A 20182-nucleotide genomic window follows, 5' to 3' on the forward strand; every position below is an offset into this window, starting at 1 on the left:
TAATTGCAAAGATTCACGTTTTAATAAACTTTTAACATTAGATCACAAGCAATTACTAAAATATATTTTCTGAATACTTAATTTTGTCTTAATTACTTTTAAAGGCAATGACTACAATAATTAAAACTTTTTTAATTGTGAATTGTTTAACATAGGGCAAACTAAACTACCAAAATCAGCTTCAAGTAGAAAACATTTTTTTTAAAATATAGTGCCTTGCAAGAGCATTCACCTCCTCCCAACAAAGTCTCATTTTGCTGAATTAGGATATACAAAAAATCCTCTGTTTAATGGACTAATAAAGGAGAAGGGTGTCTGTTATTGCCGAATGTCCATTAAATCACAAAACTTTTCAGTCTCAAAACAAAGTTCTCATATTTTCTTGCTTTAGAGCAGCTATGACACTTTGAAATAGACCAAATATATTGAAAGCTAGGGTATCCACATAAGTAAAGCTTATGCATTAATTACTGTGTGGGGCACAGGAGTCGGGAATAGTGCCTTGCACAGGCTGGTAGTTAGATACCTAATACTAATTCCCATACAGTATATTAATACTATTAATACCTAATCATATTATTAATATTATAATATTATCAATATACAATTGTGTTCATTATGAATAGTAATTGATAATCTGTTATTAATATAGCTTAATACAATTATTAATAATACTAATATTCTAATACCCGGCCCCCTTAAGACAGGGTTACACCAGCATGCTTAAGATCATGTATAAAAATGCTGGTTGCCTAAAATTATTGCCAACATGTCCGCAAGATGAGAACTCGGTGATCTTGAATGAGAAGTGACTGTTACAGCCAACTTGCCAGGAGCTTCAGTTTCCAAGGCAGCGTAACTTGCTTATGTTTCACTAGCAGTGGTGTCCAAGGAGGTGTCAGCATATACAGTAACTCAGAGGGAAAGAGTCAAAGCCAAGTGAAACAGTGGGCGTAAGTGCATACTCCAGGATCATGATATCTGTGCATTAGTTTGAAATGCAAAACTGTCATGCCCTCTGTAGCCAGAGGGCACTTGTTCTCTGTCCTGTCTCTCATTTCCAGTTCTTTGCTGTCCTTCTGGTGTTTCTCTCTGGGGCTATATATTTCAGAGTCTTTCATTCTGCCGGCACTCAGCATTGACGTTCGGATGTCCTGAAACCCGCCTGGCACCAGGTCGTCCCATGTCTGATACCTGAGGGACACACAGTAGGTTTCTATATGGCATTCTCTGAACAGCTGAGGCCGGGCTAACCCCCGTCTCACTGCTACGTATAGGGTCTTTTCGCTCTCCTGTCATTCCACGGTTCGTCCCTTCCGACATCCGTGACAAAAACAAAACAAGAGAGCAACTCTAGAACAATTGACTGCAGACTTCAACCTCTAGCATAAGCAGTGAGTTTTGTCAAAGACGGCCTGTCAGGACCTCCATAGTCAGAATGCAGTGTATATGCACTGTACTGCTCATCACACCCGGAAATCCAAGCTTCGAAGTCCAGTGGTCCAAAAAGAATGGGCAATGGATTGCCAAGCAATGGCGAAATGGGATATGGTCAGATGAATCATCTTTCACAATCTGTCACTGGGCAAGTGGACAAGCGCACATGTGGCGCAAACCTAAAGAACTCTACAGCCCAGTGTTGCTGGTTCCAACAGCGAAGAGCTCTGGTGGTTCTGTAATGTTGGGAGATGGATTTTCCCACATGGTCATTTCTTTAGAAGACAAGGTTAATGCTCATCGCCAGTATGCAGATCGGGAACAGACTTACCCAAACAAACTTGCATCTGCAATTGCTTCCAAAGGTGCTTTCAACAAACATTGAATTTTCAAGTTTGAATACTTATGCATCCCTTCATAGACTTTTCTCTTTTCTCTCCTAGAGATCTTCACTCTGAGAGTTTGGGTTTTGAAAAAAATACATTTTAGAAAATGTGAATGCGTTTCATAACTTCACCAAACTGTACACCATAGATAGGGTTAAGATACTTTTGCAGTGCCCTGCATATTTGAGTATGGGTATTAAAAATGAAGAAGAAAGAAATATTAGTATTATAAGTAATTATGAAATATTAGCTGTTAATTAAAATGCAATTAATTTAAATAAAATCTTCTGGCAATAACATGATGTTCACTTTCAGTCTCTCCTTTATTGTGGCTCTCTACATACAGTACATAGGCATGATGCATGCTAGGCTGTAAAAGGAAGGTTAACACATCCTCCAGATTGCAACCTTGACTAAAATCAGATTCAATTTATGAGCCATGCAGTGTATATTTGCAGCAGGGGGTGATCTTGCAGCATTTTGTTCAGCACCTTTTTTCTTTTTTACATTGACTGTTATAGGAGCAGCCATAACATTGTGCATAACACTAAGCTTTGACTGGCAAGTTTGCAATCCCAGATCTTTTGTAAGGAGAAGTTTAATATTTTCATAGATAGAATAAGCATCAATTTTCTCAAATCAGTCAACAAATCCAATAAACCTTTCAAATAAGCTATTTCTATATTTTTGTGTTCCTCATACAGGCTGTCTTTTTTTCTAATTTAAAACTTATTGTCAGTATTCTTAACAAAGACAGTAATAAACCCATTGTCCTGTACATTTCGACTGTTGCTGCTTTTCTCAATATTTGTAAAGATTGTTTGGATATGTGTGATTAAAAGAACCACTGTGTTTTTTAGGGAATATTGCATCATACTTAGAAAACAAATGATATTGTTTCAGAATGCTTTGATAGCTTGGGAATTCGTTTCTCTCATTACAATAAAATGGTGAATCAGTGACTATACTGTAGCTGCACGGTATTTTCATGTTTACTTATGCTACTAGTCTGGGAGATTGTTGAGACTGTCGACCAACACCGTTGATAACAAATTTTCATCCACATAAGGTATCTTTTTAACAAAACGTTAGATCATCTGGTATAATAAAGACCCTTGTCATTAGTACTGTATGTCACACGATAAAGAAGTAGAATATACTATACATTCCTTAGTGTGTTGTTCTATTGGAAAGAGAACTGATGCAAGAAAGCTCAAAAGAGGTATGAAGATTTGTTCAATGTACCTCTGGTGCATTGTATAAAGACAAACATAGAAAACCATCGAGTTTAAGTGCAACTCAATGCAGTGGCTGGTAGATAATAAACTGCAGGATAAACAATTCAGTCTTTAAGAAGCTACGCGACTCTCACTGCTGTTGGCTGAGTGGTCCCATATCACCATGGATGTACAGCAAGTGAAATTCTTGTGGAATCTAGAACTTCCGTGGTTATTGTACTCTCATCTTATATGGAAGAAATTCTTGCTGTTTCACATACATCTCTCTGTGGGCACTTTGGAAAGGAAAAGTGACATTAGTCTGAAACATCTAGACTGCTTGAGCACAGCTTCTGCCTACCTATGAAAATTATCCTATAAAGAAGTTTCGTGGAAATAAGAAATCCCCATTTAAAACTACCCTTGCAACACAGTGAACAAATGTAATGCCTGGCATCATATATCATTTACCAGACAACAACACTAACCTTGCTCTATCCCCCCAAACTGCCCCACTAAATCCACTCTCTCCTTTATGTTCAAATTGAGCTGCAGCTCTGGTGTTTAGAATTGTTATCTCAACTACACAACACAGCCATGAACAAGTATTCCTGACTCACATAAAGCAAACTGATAAAAGAGAGTATTGTAACGCATACGGCCAACATCAGAGGCTGTGCGAGCTGGCTTGTCAGCGCGGTGACGTCACCGCCCTTCCCTGTGAATAGCAGGGACCTCAGCCGCCGCTGCTGGGGGGAGATATCCCTTTAGCTCAGCTGGCTGGTTCCCTGTTGAGTGACGCCAGAGGGCCGGGTTCGAATCCCCAGCGGTGGGGGCCAACCGGAGGCAGCAGTGGCGAGGGCGCATACCCATGTGAACCCTAGAGCGCTACAGTATTCTCTTAAATATTATTTAATATATTTATGTAATCATTTATCCCAGTCTTTTTATTACTAATTTATTGAGCCAACTATTTTATCACAAGCAATTCACATTTAATAATTGCTTGCACTTATATAGTGCTTTTCTAGACACTCCATTCAAAGCGCTTTACTCCCCTCCACCACCACCAATGTGCAGCCCCACCTGGATTCCCACACAGGATTTTGGCTCTGTTTACAAGTCCAAAGCCCGCTCCACTCTCCTGGGCTCTTCCAGAGCTGACTTGTTTCCAAACTGAAGTGCCTATTGACTTATGTCAAACCTATGTGTATAAATAGGCCAAGGCAGAGGGTACACGGCCCCTTTAAGGCCTTTTAAAGCTTCCTGTTGTTTATCCAATGGCGAAATAATATGCTAGATTTTTCTACCAATCAGATGACCTCATGTTATTCGGTCTCTTAAGTTTGATGGGCAAAGAGAGGCTCTTGCTTAACTAATAATTTGCAGTGCAACTGTCAAAAGCTTATTTTGTACAGCGTACGAAGTATATTCATTGAAAAATGAGTTTATGGACAAGTACCCACGAGAGTAGCCAATGCACCATTTTCGCCTTCAACTAGCGACAGGTAAGCTTTCTGCCAACATTGAAAACTGGTTCACGAGTACAATCCATAGTGATGATGTGTCAAGTCAGTCTTTATAAACATTTTGGGAATTACATAAATATTTTTAACATGCGTGGAGGTTCCCACCCCATTTCGGTCATTATCCTGCCCCAACAGTACAATAAAAAGATTCACTTGTAGGATAGATTTTTTTGTAATCTTTCTTATGTTAAGTGTTGAACTTCATGTTATCAGTGAGTTAACGTATCCTACTCAATACAAGCTATTTTCAGACACCACAGAAAGTATCCCTGCAAAAATCAAAACGAAAATACATAACTTGCGTAAGTGCTGGTTAGACGCCGAAAAGATTCAATGCAACTTGAATAACGAATACCTCTATTTTGTTATACCAATTGCAATAGCTATCTAGAGAAATGTTTTAGCTTACTCATTCAATTAACACTTTAGGAGTTATTAAGGAATTCGGGATATAGCTAGAAAAGTGCTGTCTCATTTACATGTCTGTCATCTTCAGTCCTAGTGTAATACGTTTAATAAAGTTTAATTTGTACAGTATGTATGTCTTTGACCCATGGGAACTTGCACTGTTTGTTATAAAGTTTCATTTTACGAATCAGGTGACAATTTTCACACGCCTGCTTTGTAGTATTTTAGTTAATCCTTTTGCACGTGATGCTCCACAGGCTTCTTCTTAACCAGTTTTGCCAAACAAATACGAACGTCGGTGCTAATGAACCACTGAACTGTATGGACAGGTTTACAGTACAGTACATACTGGAAGGCACCAACATTTATTCTCGTACGTTCCCTGCAATTAATATCTATAAGATAAAAAGGCCGACCTAAATGTTAACGGAGCATAGTCGTATTTTTTAAATGATATATAGTGGGTATACCCCCAGGACACAATTTAGGGGCACTGAGGTTTTGAAGTTGCATGCATTAGTGAAAGATAAACCTTCAAAACATTTCGAATGTCACAAGATTTCTGTCCCTTTTATTGAAAGATTTTTCTGTCAACGAATTATTAAACAAAGACATGCTCATGTTGGTGAACATAACATTTAGGCTACTTCGAGTAACATCCAACCTGTTAGAGCCACATGCAGCCACGATGACAACATGGCAAACTCCACACAGCAGGTCCCCAGGCTGGACTCAAACTCAGGGTGGCAACAGCGCCGACCATCAGGCAACATCTGGAACAAGACACATCAGATCTCAAGGACCTGAGTTACCTTATGTGAACAATGTAGTGTAACGCATACGGCCGACAGGTACTGTGTAAGAGCCGGCTTACCAGAGCGGTGACGTCGCCGCCCTTCCCTGTGACAGCAGGACCACAGCCCCTGGGCTGTGGAGAGATCTCTCTTGAGCTCACCTGGCTGGCTCCCTGCTGAGTGACGCGTGAATCCCGGGTTCGAGCCCCCGACGGTGGGGGGCCGACCTAATGCGGCAAGGGCGCCCGCCTGAGCCCCGAAGCGTTACAGTAGTGTCCTGTCCCCAGGAGACAGCACATGCAGTGACACTGTAAACTCTGCTATTTGGTTGACGTTGTTCAGATGTCAGAATCCAGGCTTCAAAAGGTGGTTCTCTTTTGGGCAGTTGCACCAGAGGACAGGTGTAGATTTCTTAATATATGGTAAAAGTAAAATGTTGCATTGCATCATATCAGCTCCCAGAGGATTATGGCCCTTGAACGAACTGGTAGGAGGAATAATATCTGGGAAGGAGCCCAGCACTTTCAGACTCAAAGACACCAGAATAAGAAAGCACAGTGAAAATGTCTCACCTTGACCGGAATGTGCATTACACAACCAGATATCCTCAGAGACAACACCCACCCAACCTGTGAGAGAAAGTGCAGATCCTGTACCGGAATGATCAGGCGCCTAGGGGCTTATGGAAGACCCTCTTTGACTGTGAGGGATCACCAATGACTTGATAAATTGTTCAAAAACTTTCAAATGATCAAATAATTAAAAAAATACAGGTGATAGGGTGCACTATAGGATTAACTGGACGAGTTCTCCAGGATGAGGGTTTGAGACTCCTGTGTTAAAACCTTAAACATGGGTGGCTCCACAAAACCTGCACAATACACAGTAAGTCAAGTCTGGTCATTCCTGTTCTGTGCCAGACAGTGAGGTAGTTATAAATTGTAATGGATTTGAAAAGGATACAGCTAGAATTTGTACTTCCATTATATAATTAGTTAGGTACACTTATTCAGAAGAGGGACTGAATCTGTTGAAAGCTGAAGATAAATTTCATCACTCAATGTTGGCAACATCCTATCTGATGTAAAAATTGCATGTGCTGTCACAAGAGTCCAACAAAGCAAATGTCTCTGCTCTAGTCAGAATGACTCAGAATCTGCACTGTCAGGTACATTGTTTGCTTTTAGGAGCTGTTTGCTGTGAGGTTCTTTAATATCTCTGTCTAAAAAGGTTGACATTTTTGCTTTGTGACAGTTGATATATGCACCACTTCAAAATAGGGCTGGGCGATATGGCCTAAAATTTAAATCACAGTATAATTCTAATTTTGGATGGTAACGACATGTATCACGATATAGAGTTTTTAATAATAAAAAATCTGAAGCTTTTTATTACCAGTACTTTTCATCAATCAGATTTGAAATTAGAATGCTGGTGAATAAATACATTAATCTGTATGTATTTGTTTAAATAACTGTGTGGTATTGTATTGCCTCTGTCTCTGCAAGAAGAGGGATAAGATACTTATAGACTGAAAAGTTTCTATTGGCTTTGAATCTTTGTCCATGTACTCTCCGACATGTCTTGAATTGCAGATGCTGCTGGGTTCGGTGGTAGTGTGTTTCAGGTTTTGGGTGGAATTTCTTTCCTGTTTCCTCATTACTGTTGTAACCATATTATCAGTCATACTTCAAACACAGCCATTGTTTTGATAAATACCAACAGCTATACTGAGACTTTTGTATGAGCCATGAGTCCTGCAAACTTGCTGCACTGTTAAAGTAACCATCATTTGAAAAACGTTTTAAATGCTTTCCACAGCCTGGTTTGAAACCAGTTGTTCTGGTGAATTACACAGGTCTTGATAGTAGTTTAATTCTCTCACAAAGCACCTGCCATACAACAAAAACTTGTTTGAAGCATTTGCTTATCTTGAAATTTCAATAACTTCTGATGGATTATACATGAGTGTACAAGTATATGACATCTTTAAATTTTACAACTTCTTTTTCTCAGCTGCTGATGAGAAGTTGTCTTAACACAGTGTGATATACTCCCTGGCAAAAGATACTGTACATGTAGTCTGCATGTGTTTTTAACATAGTGTTTTTGAATATGTGTTGTATTTGATTAGAGAGATGGTTGGAAAATGACAAAACTGTCCCTTACGTTTTATGTTACTTTGGTTGTGTAAAGCAGAAAGGAATGATGTTCTAGTACACCTGAAGCTTCAAAAGATGTTGGCAAGCAAATTGACAGATAATTGGTCATAAGCTGCAAAGTGGATAGTTCAGAGTTATTAGACCTGCTAAGACCCTTCCATCATCTTTGAGAGTGTTGTTTTAAGAATGCCACATTAGAGATATTTATCCTCACTAACCTTTTTAGTGATTATATGTCACTCTAAGACACAAAAAATCAACCACAATTCTTCCAGAAAGTGATTAGTTGGATAGTGTCCTACTTTTGTCTGACCTGGTATCTCTGGGACAACACTGATTATCATGTTCAGGGTCTTTGAAGGCATCCGCAAACCCTAAGGGAGATGGACGTGGAGACTATCAAAGAATGTAGCATCATTCCCCACAGTCAGATGAAAACTCTAATTAGCTTAATTAGACTGTATCAGTTGATACATATAGCACTTTGGCCTATCTGAGATGTGCCCAGGCAGCAAGGTTGAGTTTTTAATGTACAATGAAGGTGACTAATGAAATTGAAAATGGTTAAGTTTGCTAACACTACAGTAGCATGCATTACTATTAAGAAGTAATGTCTGTCTGGTTGCCTACATTTTTACCTGTAGAGCTGAAGATGTGTTCCTAGAGTCTCCACTAATATCTGCAGTTGGTGACCTCTGGCTGTAGTCTTGTCTTCTTCTGTTTCCCTTGTCTACTGTCTGTTTTTCCCCTTTGCCTGAGGAACAGGTGGGTTTATAACCCTAAATAATGTCAACCAAGACAACCAATCAAAATCTGACTGCAATCCCATTGTGTACAGGGATATGTGCTTTTCATCACCTTAAATGACATTTACCCATTAGATACTGACTACTCAAATATTTTGAATGGAACACATGAGAGACAAATATTTTGAAATAGACAAAACAGTCTAACACTATCATAAACTTAGATAAATGCATAAAAACAAACAGTTACTAATAAGTAGAAAAGATATATTGTGAATTATTTTAAAAATCTCACAATGGAATATGAATATATCTATGCTACATAGTTAATTCAAAAGACAAATATTATTACTATTATAAGTAAGTAATGATTATTCATTTTTAATTAACTAGTGGTTCTCAACTGTGATGCTGGTGTGCTTCTTTGTCTTCTGGCTTTCATTGAAGTTGAGCTTTTAATTGCTTAGGCTAATTAAAGCCTTGAACTGAACTACTATACTTCTTTGATCAGACCTTTTTATTTTCTAAACTGTTTTTTGCTGTTGAAGCATAGACTTGGGTTTGGAATTAACATCAAACCTGTATCAGTTTTTGAGTTTTCAGAGCTCCTCCCGTTTATGTGTCTGGAAAAGGGACACATGGAGAGCAAAGACTGAATGATCTGGCAGTGGCTGAGTCTGTGTTATTCCTGAATCATTATTCATCATGAATTGGCCACTTATTAAGACATGTTCATACAGTTTATAGGGGAGTAGAAATTGAATAGGCAAGCTGAAAGATTAGCAGATTTATATTTGTTGAATTTCTTGGCAAGGTGATTTTGAAACCAGAGAGACGTACAGTCGTGCAGAAAACAGTTCAGGAAGGTCTAATGAAGCCAGCAGTTCAGTTGATGGGGACATTTCGTTTCTCAGATGGAATACCAATCTGATGATAGAGGATTCCTCAGGGACTGGGGTTCAGAAGCGGTGTTTTAAAATTACTCTAGTTTATTAGCTGAAAGATCTTAACTACTACTGTCCAGGATGTTTGAGTGTTCATTAAACTTAAGAAGCGCAATTGTCTTACGTCTGCATAAATAACATTCTCTTTTAAAGTACATTAATTAGGACGAGTTGTAGAATAAGGCCAGTTACTTAATAACAATGAAAGAAAAGCTGGAGAGGCTGGACTTTCAAATGGTCTGAAAAATGTTCTTAATTTACCAGCTATTGTGAAAGCTAGAAAAATCTGCTTTCTCTGTTTTTAAATTCAGAGGTCTTTTAGAGGTCTTGGCTTCAATCCTCTCTTTTAAACTTTTGGTACATGTTTAAAAAAAGTACTATACTCCCTGGCAGGGCAGGGTTGAAATTGTTTTGTAGTGTTAGAATTTGAAATTGAACATGATTTTTATATCCCAGCCACAGAAATTTTCTCTGTTCCCAATGTTGTGTTAGTAACTTGTAGATTTTATAAAAAGATTTGAAAGTAATAATTATTTTGTCCTTTCCTCTGTAAATTCATTGATATTTTTAATCTGAGTTCAACTGGTTTCAGATGTATTAATGGAATTTTGTGTTAGAACAGTGATTAAGAAAGAATGTTTCTATAGTATTACAAATGTGTCATACAGGCCAAGATATAATTACTGAATGATGTACAGAATGTCAGAATTCATTTCTGATCACAGATAGCCTATTAGAAGTGTAATTGAAACCTATATTTCATTATTTGTTTAGACTTTATTTGTTCATTATTCTTTGAATTCCAGACTTTTGCATTTAGACCTGACCTCTGTGTAAATATCACATTAAATGAATGTTTTTTATGCTGGGACGGGGACTTGAAGGCACATTTGCAGTTTATTGAGCAGTACCAGACATTCCAGGCAATTTAATAGACTTATTTCACTTGTGGTTGTGACTGTAGTGTTCTGCCTAAATCATATGCTCTTAAATTGTTTCAGTAATTGTATAGAGTTAGAAACCACTGTAGACAGTAAAGGTGGTTCTGTTTTTGCCTCAAGCTTGACAAGTTTTCTTTTCCACTTCCTTTTAGGTACCCTCTACAATCATGGAGGCTTAAAAGGATTCGAGCGTTTGGGGGGGAAAGGGGTTCTTCCCCTTTGCCGGATGGTTTCGTTTGAAAGAATTGATTGAAGGTTGTCAGAATTGTTGCCTTTGCGGAACACTTGAAAATAAAACAGCACTCAAAACTGTAAATTGAAAACAGAAGTATATATTTCTAAACTTTTATACTTTATTTATTGATGCTGCATAAAGTGCCAAATGTGTTCTTCTACTATGTTCTGCGTATCGCAGTTTTCAAGCTGGATTGAAATGAACTGAAAAGGGGCAATGTGGGGTTGCTAGCGTGCAGTGGGATTTTAACACAAGCACAGTTCTAGCACCCTGCTGATTTTCTGGCTCTGGTTCTTACCATATTTTCCAGCGTAAGAATTAGCCTCTTTTTCTGGAGAGGATTAGTAGGGATTACTAAAGTATCGCTAGGAAAAATCGGGGACTGACTCACTGAGGCAATTCAGAATGAGCCTGTTGCCCCCAGACTGCACAACCAAGTGCCGGTCTCTTCAGCACGCTCGGGAGGTCATCTCCGCGCTGACCAAGGGCACAGAAAGCCAGCTCAAGGCCTTTCTCACAGCCCGTTGCCACAATGCAGCCACGCTGAAGGATGAGTTCGGCCGGACGGCCCTTCACTTTGCAGCTTCGCTCGGGCAAAAGTCCCTTCTGGACTGGCTCCTGGAGGTGAAAGGAGCAGACCTGCTGGCGAAGGACAAGGAATCGGGATGGACGGCCTTGCACAGGAGTGTGTTCTACGGCCACATTCACTGCCTCATGTCGCTCGTTAAGGTACGAGCTAAGGAAGTTGATTCTGTTTCCTTTTTGACATAATATTTTAAGTGTTTATATGTTTTTCTTGACAATTATTACCACAGTTGTACTGCAGTAACTGGAGTTATAATTACAACTAATGGTATTTGTTAAGTGTAGCTTAACGGAGTTAAGACAAATTAATGCTATATTCTGTATAGCTAAAACAATCACAGGTAGAGATATACGGTAAGAACCCTTAACCAAGTGATATTTACAGGTAGAAATAGTTCCTGTAGATTATAATGTATACATTTATAACATTTCAACTGAAGTCCTTTAGATAATTCATTAGTTTAGGGGGTGCTTCATTGATAGTTGTGTTGGAAGTATATTCATACATGGAAATTTTCTCCTAAGGTGTTTATTGATTATTATAAAGTAGGAAATAGATTATGTAAAATGAAGACTGCATGGACCACTGGCCTAGTTGTGTTCTGATGGCCTAATGTAAGGGAATTCTAAATGCCGTTAGTTTTGTTTCTGTTTTTTTCAGCATGGAGGCTGTCTTAGTACTCACGATAAAGAAGGGCTTTCAGTTCTGGATTTGGCTATGAAAGATAGACCAGCACACGTTGTTTTTAGAAATTCTGGTAAGTGTGAGGAAATTTCAATCTGAATAGATTTTTTTTTCAAAATAAGGTGCATGTGCTTTTGTTATTTAAGCTATTATTTTTTACCCTAATTTCTCTTTTATTATTTTCATTTTTTTTAAGTGTATCTCCAAGTTTGTGCTTCATGCATGAAACTATAGTTTTTTAATGATGGTCAATGGAGAACCAGTCTGACAATGTTGCTGTAGTTTTCTCTCTTTACTGCACATTTGGGAATGTTATTACCAGTAAAATAAATTTCTCATCTTTCAAATGAAACCACATAATGCAAAAAGTGCAGATCGATTTATATACTCAAAGTATATAACCCCTATCATACAATTAAGTTCTCATTCTTTTGTTTATCTTAACTTTGTCTAGGCATTTCTCAAGCAAGAAATGGAGACTTCATTTGAAAACTCTAATTTGAAAGTTATGCCTTATAGCCGATTGATAGTAGCATTTCAAAACAAATATTTTTCAATATTTCAGATCCCACTGAAGTGTATACATGGGGAAATAATACCAATTTTACTCTGGGTCATGGGAATCAACAGAGTAAACATCACCCTGAACCTGTGGATTTGTTCTCAAGGACTGGTGTTTATATTAAACAGGTATTTCATTTGTCTTCCTTGTGAAGTGAAAATGAAATGTGAAAGAACACGCCAAACAAGTTAATTAATATTTTAAAAGGCAAACCAAAAAAACTTGTTTCATTATAGCTTTCTTTGTATTAACATCGATTCAGCACTTCTTCGAGTCTGTGGTGTCCATTTATTTTGTAGGATTTGGGTTCTTGCGCGTTTTTCTGATGAAAGCTGTTCTGTCTACTACACATAGCCTTGCACAGATTGTCTCAGACTTGGAGTGATGAAGCCAGTTCGTAGATGGGATTTGATTAGGAAGCCATGACTGGTAAAGGCCAATTGGCCAGGATGCCAGGGTAAAACCCCTATTCTTTTCGAGAAACACCTTGGGATGTTTAATGCCCACAGAGAGTCAGGACCTTGGTTTTACATCTCATCAGAAGGACGGTGCCTTTTTACAGTATAGTGTCCCCGTCATTATACTGGGGCATTAGGACCCACACAGACCATTGCGTGAGCCCACTGGGTGACCTGCTGCCCCCTCAAACACCTCTTCCAGCAGCAACCTTAGCTTTCATGGGAGGTCTCCCATCCAGGTGCTTACCAGGCTCACACCATCTTCAGTGGGTTGCGAGTTTTGAGTTGCAGGGTGATATGGGTAGTATTCTTATTCTTATTAATTTATAATTTTAATCCAACATGGTGGTCATCACCCAGATCCTGTATCCCATATGTATAATCTGCAAATTTAACTAATTTACTAACTATATCAGAATCTAAACATTGGTACATATCATGCAGAGCAGTGGGCCTAAAACAGAACCCTGTGGCACACCTCTGCCCGAATAGAATTTGTACCTACAGTGTTAAGGTGATGTGCCATTTCCTGTTCATTACCCAGCTGTCAATTAATGAACACATTACCTTGGATTCCCATGTCTTCTAATTTGAGAATAAACCTTTCATGAGTGACGTTGTTAAATGCTTTCTGGATATCTAAATACATAACGTTTTATGCATTGCTGTCTTTCCTACTTCCAAGTATTATTTCTAAAATTTCACTTGTATCAGAAATGTGACTGCGTGATTTTTGTGATTTGGTTTTATAAGGTGGTGTTAAATTATTTTTCCAGTCTATGGATACTTCTCTGACTGTAAGTTAGAGTTGAAATAGCCTAACAGATGATCTACTGTGTGAACATCCCTTATTACCATATTTGATTTTAGCCACTCTAGCCCTGGTACATTAGTTCTCGTAGTAATTATTAAAATGCTGTACAGTATCTAGAGTATATGGAGCTGCCTATTTTACTTTTTTATGTTGACCTTTGGTTAAGATTTCTGCAGCATCCAGTTTTTTTTGTTGCTCTTCTTTCTCTGTGGCTTCAGTCACACGCTGCCAGCTCTGTAAAACCCATCTTTTTTTATGTTTCATTGTCACAGGAAACAGCTCATAAATGGCTCATATGCCAGGTCAGATTTCACTGGCCATGTTACCTGTGATGTCTCTTAGTTTCATTTGTGTTATAGTGTTCTGTTTTAGTTTCCGGGAGTGAATTTTAAATATTTATTTTATAATGACACACTTTAATTAAATGAGTGACACGAGGGGTAAGTTCTTTTCAGCGATGATGTGGTAATACTCCTAGTAACATCAGTTCTCTTTAGGCCTTTGTTAGGCTATGCATTAATAATGATGTTTACTGTTGTATCTGGTTGTGTTGCCCTTCTACTTAAAACTGACGTAACATGTTATGAATGACACATTATGCTGTAAATTAAAATGTTTCTGCTTTTGAATTTTAAAATTTGAAGTGTTGCATTATATTTGTAAACAACACAGTGTAAGCATTAACAATTTTGTGTTGCGTTGTCTTTCAGGTTGTGCTGTGTAAATTCCACTCGGTTTTCTTGTCCCAGAAAGGCCAGGTGTATACTTGTGGTCATGGACAAGGAGGCCGTCTAGGCCATGGAGATGAGCAGACATATCTGGTATGATAGTTTGCACTAAAAGGTTCTCATATGTTTCATCTGCCTATATATATTTTTTCTTGCTGGTGTGGAGTAATGAAATGGTATGGCTTTCTGTCAAATCATTGTAAATGCGCGATGCTCACTCGGCAGATTTGAATAGGCTTCATAACTATGAGTATGTTCCTCCTGAGAACTGCTGTCAGGATGCTGCGTGTTCCTCCTAAATAACTTCCAATTTGGCATGAAACTTGTAAAGCACTCCTAGGTTCTTACCAGGAAAATAGTACTGCTAGTTTTCAAATATGGTAATGAAAAATTCATGTTTTTCATTTCTTTTTATGAAATTACATGTTACATAGAGTGTGATTAAGGGGTGGTTATGATCTGAGATTCAATATCTGCTTTCCTTTTCTTGCATGCTTTGTATGGCTTTCATTTTTCACGGATCACGGTGTGTATGAGCTAATAATAACAGTACCATTTTAGATGCTTCAAGGGGCGAATAGTGGAATAGTCTGACAATGGAACAGAACACTTCTTTCCCCTTCACTGACTCCTGTCTCTGGTAGGTTCCACGCATGGTGGAGGGCCTAATCAGCCATCACTGTTCTCAAGTGGCTGCTGCCAAGGATCACACTGTGGTGCTGACAGAAGACGGATATGTTTATACTTTTGGGCTGAATACCTTTCATCAGCTTGGCATTGTACCTCCTCCTTCGACAAGTAATGTACCAAAGCAGGTAAATAAATATTGGCCCTGCTGTATTGTTTCCTGCTGACACTACTTTTTTGGTTCGATTGTAGGTAATGCTTCATGAAGAAAAGTGTAAATCTAGTTGGTTTAAAGACTTTCCGATGTTCTGGGCCGCTACAACGTTGTGACAAATGGGGGGTTATGAAAATGGAGAATAAGCAGGAATTGACCAAGTGGATTAGTCAATAATAAAATAAATATTAATAACCCCCAACTTGTAATAGATTTCTCCAGAATATATTCAAGTAGTATAGTTAGAGGTACACAAATTCTTCTCTGGCACAGATTTGGTGTATAGAGTAATAATCCAGGCGCACTTGGTTAAACAAATATTTATTAACAATGACAATACAAACACTACACACAACATAAGCATACAACACATATATTACTGTATTTACAGTACAGACAAGGAATTCTAGGGGCCTAATGTCCTGACCACCCAGAAAACTCCAGACTGCTACCAAGTATTTTGACTCTTAAATAATGCAGAGGCCTAAATAAGAGATAAGGTGCTTTCTAAACTAAATGCAATACAAACTGCAGTTAAATAACTCTCTCTGAAACCCAGATGCCACAAAATAAATGGAGCCTATCTTCCTATTCTAAAATGCACCCCCAAGCAGGTAAGGCAATCTAACCGAGGTATTTTTGACACGGGAAACCCATGGACCCTAAAAACACATAATTTGAAGCCTTCTCAAGCAACTACTTAGCAGTTCAGCTGCTTAGCTCCAATCGGTTCATGTGTTCAGGATCATGTGTGAAGGCTTTTAATTTTTGTTTAAATAAAGAAGACTAGATGTAAGTTAAGAGAATCTTTTATGAAACGAATGCAGGTTTTGTCCAAGGCTCTCAAAGGACGGACTGTTATTGGTGTGGCAGCTGGCAGATTCCATACTGTGCTGTGGACAAAGGAGGCAGTGTACACTCTGGGACTCAACGGTGGTCAGCTTGGTGAGACACAGCTAACACATACTGTACATTGCATGGCTGCTTCTTTGAAAAAGAAGGAGAAGATGCTTAGATTTTTTTAAGCTTTAAGGGAGACCATGAGGTAATTTGATTGTGGCAGTATACAGTATATTTTTAATTTAAATCATGCCTTGGAAGGAAATGAAACAAATGCATCTGTGTCCCCAACAGAACTCAATAAATAACCCACAGAAAGACCTAAAAGCTAGCATCTCTGCTGCATCAGTACACAAGCTGTCACATCTCCAGCACATGAGTACAAATTCTGGACTGTTGTTTTTTCTGACAATGAAAAATCAGTCATCAGCTGAAACGGGCTAACGGAGTTACTTTTGTTGTTGAACTCTCAAGGTTATCTTTTGGACCCTAATGGGGAAAGGTGTGTGACCGCTCCCCGTCAGGTGTCTGCATTGCATCACAAGGACGTCTCCCTCTCCATGGCCGCAGCCAGCAACGGCGCCACCGTGTGTGTGACCGACAGGGGGGATGTGTACCTGCTCACTGACTACCAGTGCAAGAAACTGGCTTCTAAGTGAGTTAGAAACAGGATCACTGCACAGGCAGCTTGTCTCCAGCCTGTACTGGGATTCTCTATGTGTTCTTTCTGTTGTCCTCCGCAGGCAGTTCAACTTGAAGAAGGTGCTTGTAGCTGGGGGCTCTTTGGATCACAGGGTGGATCCCCAGACTCTGAAAGAGGGTGGAGGAGACAAGGTGTCAATCCTAGCCCTGGATGAAGCTGGAAGAGTAAGATTTTCCTCACTGATCCTGTGTTCCAAATATGATACTGTATCTGAAAATAATCTGAAAAATCAACAGACTTTGGTTTATGTTAATTAGTTGTTTTCCAATGATTTTGCATGAAAATATTTTGTTTCCTATAATTTTAAGACGCACATACGCCTTAATGACTTGCTTATTCTGGAAAAGAAAGTCATATGCATTTTGAAAGCATATATGCTTTGCTTCCTCCAGGAAGTGGTAAACAAGAACCTCTTATTTTTATACATTTGTATTCTGTAGTTTCTACCTCTTCCATCTTTTTGGCTGGCTAATGATAATAATGTACTGATTCTAAGTAGAAAAACTGGAAATGAAATGAAAAACTAAATGCAATAATTTACATATAACATGGGGCTTAATATTAAATGGCTTAATATTTTCTTGTTAATACCTGTAAATCCTCTGTTAGCATTGTTGTATTCAAAACAATATAATCAGTCTTGTGCTGCCATCTAGAGGGAATCTTTATCATGATTCTTCTGATACTTAGCTCAGTGGTTCTCAAACTGTGGTACGCGGAGCGCCGCCAGCTGGTAGGCCATATGACCCTGGAACTTTGTTGTGTGCGCTGAAAAATCAGGATGGGTTTTCATATTTTCTATTTTAATACGTGTCGAATAAGCAGCCTACATACTACGATACAGTGCACGCTAATACTTCAGTGGACACAGAGCTACTATGTAATTCTATAAGTAATAGGTTTATTCCATGCTGAAAAAAAGAAGAAAGAGAACACAACGTTTCGGCCGTGGAGCCCCGTTTACATTAGATATGAGTTTGGGGGTACGTCCCATGAGGACTTTCTGTTCTGTAAGCCGCTACCAATAGGAACTACAGAAGAGCACATATTTCAGCTTCTGAATGAATTTATCGAAGAGAATGGCATCGACTGGATAAAATGTGTTCACCGCGAGACCTTTGCCATCAAGAAAATGCCTGACAGACTCTATTGTGAATTGTATCAAGGCTTGAAAAATTAATTCACATCTGCTTTGCTCGACTAAATAGGCTCACCCCTCTCACTGAAATGGTGCTTTTTAATTATTTTTATTTGTTGTTGTTACTGTTTTGGTTCTGTAAAACAGTTTGAAAAGCCACCTGCAACGACCCTATATCAAACAAAGTTTATTATTATAATATTTATTATATGTATGTGTGCACACGTGCTCATGTTGGTCATTGAGAATTTATGGGCTTCCTATGAGATGATGACTTGTAGGTGGTACTTTGATGCTTTGGTTGGGTTAGGGGTGGTACTTGGTCCAAAAAGTTTGAGAACCACTGACTTAGCTTGTGAAGTTTGCTGTCACGTCACTGCAAGTAGGTGAAGATAATTCTTACCTTGTTTAACCTTCCGGTACAGGCTAGGTAAAAGTGACTAAGCCTGGTATTTGTGCTGTTTTAACTGCAATGATGAACTTTGAGTTACATTATATTTGTAATAAGGAAAGATGCAGTGGGTAGTGGCTAGGATGGTTTCAGAATACATTACTTTCAATAATAATTCAAGTAGCATTCTGCAAAGTGATCAAGATTTTGCAGACAACTAATAAAGTAACCAAGCTTGAAAAAAGACAGAAGTGCTTCTTCAAACTTCAAGGAAAAAAATATTAAGTGGTTAAAGTCAGACTGCAGTAAATTAGTGAACATCTTTATCATGGAAGGAAGGTGCTGATAATTATGCCTGCATTTATAATAGCGACAAGCGACAGAAATTACATGTTTATATTAATATATTTATATATGTTAATTATATATATATGTGTTTATTATCATGAAGTTTTTCCAGCAAGGAATTGAAGATGTGGGAATAGATATTTTATTCTTAATTTAATTAAAATCAATAATGTATTTAACTTTGATCCTAGTTTTATAGAAATACTTGATGTGATTTTTCACATGTGCATGGTAAAATGTGTTAAAACGTAAGAACCCAAAGAATGCCATAAAGTATTATACCAATGTTTTGATGGGAATTTTTTGTATTGTATCATTTCAACTTCACACACTTCTTCTTTTCAGGTCTTCTGCTGGAAATCGTCTAGTAGCTGCCTGAAGCAGTGCAGATGGGCTTATGGGCGTCAGGTGTTCATGTCTGATATAAGCCTTGGTAAAAATGAAATGATGTTTATCACTCAAGAAGGTGAAGGATTTGCAGGGCACTGGGTGACAGCCAGTAGGAAGAGCACAGCAAAGAGAGGTGGGTATATGAAGAAATAAATGTATTGAATTTAAACTTCAAACACTATTAGTTTCTCATCAACCGTATTATAGGTGTTTCAATTACATTTTTCCTGACCTATCGTATTTCACTGGCTTGTGTTATAGAAAATCGTGCTGTGCAGACTTATATGATTTTACAAAAATAATTCGATTTTTTTTTCAATTGCTTTCATAGCCTGAGGCTTCTGTGACCTGTGGATGTCTTCCTAGTATATGATTGTGTGTATTTTAATCCCTTTTGTAATTGCAGAAATCTAAGGGCTTTGTGAAGTGGTTCTTAACATAAATAGGAATTTTACAAGGCATGGCCTTGCGATTTTGACATGGTACAAGCCAAGTAATGCTGTCTTAAATGGCTTAATATTTTCTTGTCAATACTGTTGTTTCTCGGCTTTAAACTTATAGGCATTCCTAGTCTTTATGTCATTACATACATGGATGTTGCCAATGTATCTTTTTCTTAGATTTATGTTAAAGCTATCTCCTCTGTTGATTTTGTTTATGTTCCTGGCATGAAGATGATGTTCTAGCCTCTGGAAGTGGTGCAGAGGTGTCCTGTCACTCTGATGGCAGTCAAGCATATGAGAGAATTCAGCTAGAAAAACTTCCCCATGTGCATCGAGCTGTCAGTATTACCATGGAACCCAAAGGACGTAACTTTGCCCTTTTGCAGTCAGATCCCAAGACCAGGTATTTTTTTTTGCTTTTGAATGGACCTTTGATATTTCTCCAGTTTGGTCAATT

At 38.3% G+C, this 20182-nt stretch overlaps 1 protein-coding gene across 1 annotated transcript in view; it reads left to right on the forward strand.

The window, feature by feature from the left end:
- The first annotated feature begins 4357 nt into the window (after nt 1–4357).
- The window catches only part of ibtk (inhibitor of Bruton agammaglobulinemia tyrosine kinase), a 41817-nt gene continuing 25992 nt past the window's right edge, over nt 4358–20182 (forward strand). The window contains exons 1-11 of the mRNA XM_088625910.1: nt 4358–4548; nt 10717–11528; nt 12046–12142; nt 12635–12759; nt 14614–14724; nt 15276–15446; nt 16300–16417; nt 16787–16967; nt 17056–17179; nt 19238–19415; nt 19957–20128. Coding sequence (XP_088482036.1) covers nt 11205–11528; nt 12046–12142; nt 12635–12759; nt 14614–14724; nt 15276–15446; nt 16300–16417; nt 16787–16967; nt 17056–17179; nt 19238–19415; nt 19957–20128 — 1601 coding nt within the window. The 5' untranslated portion in view covers nt 4358–4548; nt 10717–11204. The remainder of the gene's footprint in view (nt 4549–10716; nt 11529–12045; nt 12143–12634; nt 12760–14613; nt 14725–15275; nt 15447–16299; nt 16418–16786; nt 16968–17055; nt 17180–19237; nt 19416–19956; nt 20129–20182) is intronic.

The sequence above is a fragment of the Lepisosteus platostomus genome, chromosome 3, assembly GCF_059453375.1.
Source record: "Lepisosteus platostomus isolate fLepPlt1 chromosome 3, fLepPlt1.hap1, whole genome shotgun sequence".
NCBI classification, from domain to species: domain Eukaryota; kingdom Metazoa; phylum Chordata; class Actinopteri; order Semionotiformes; family Lepisosteidae; genus Lepisosteus; species Lepisosteus platostomus.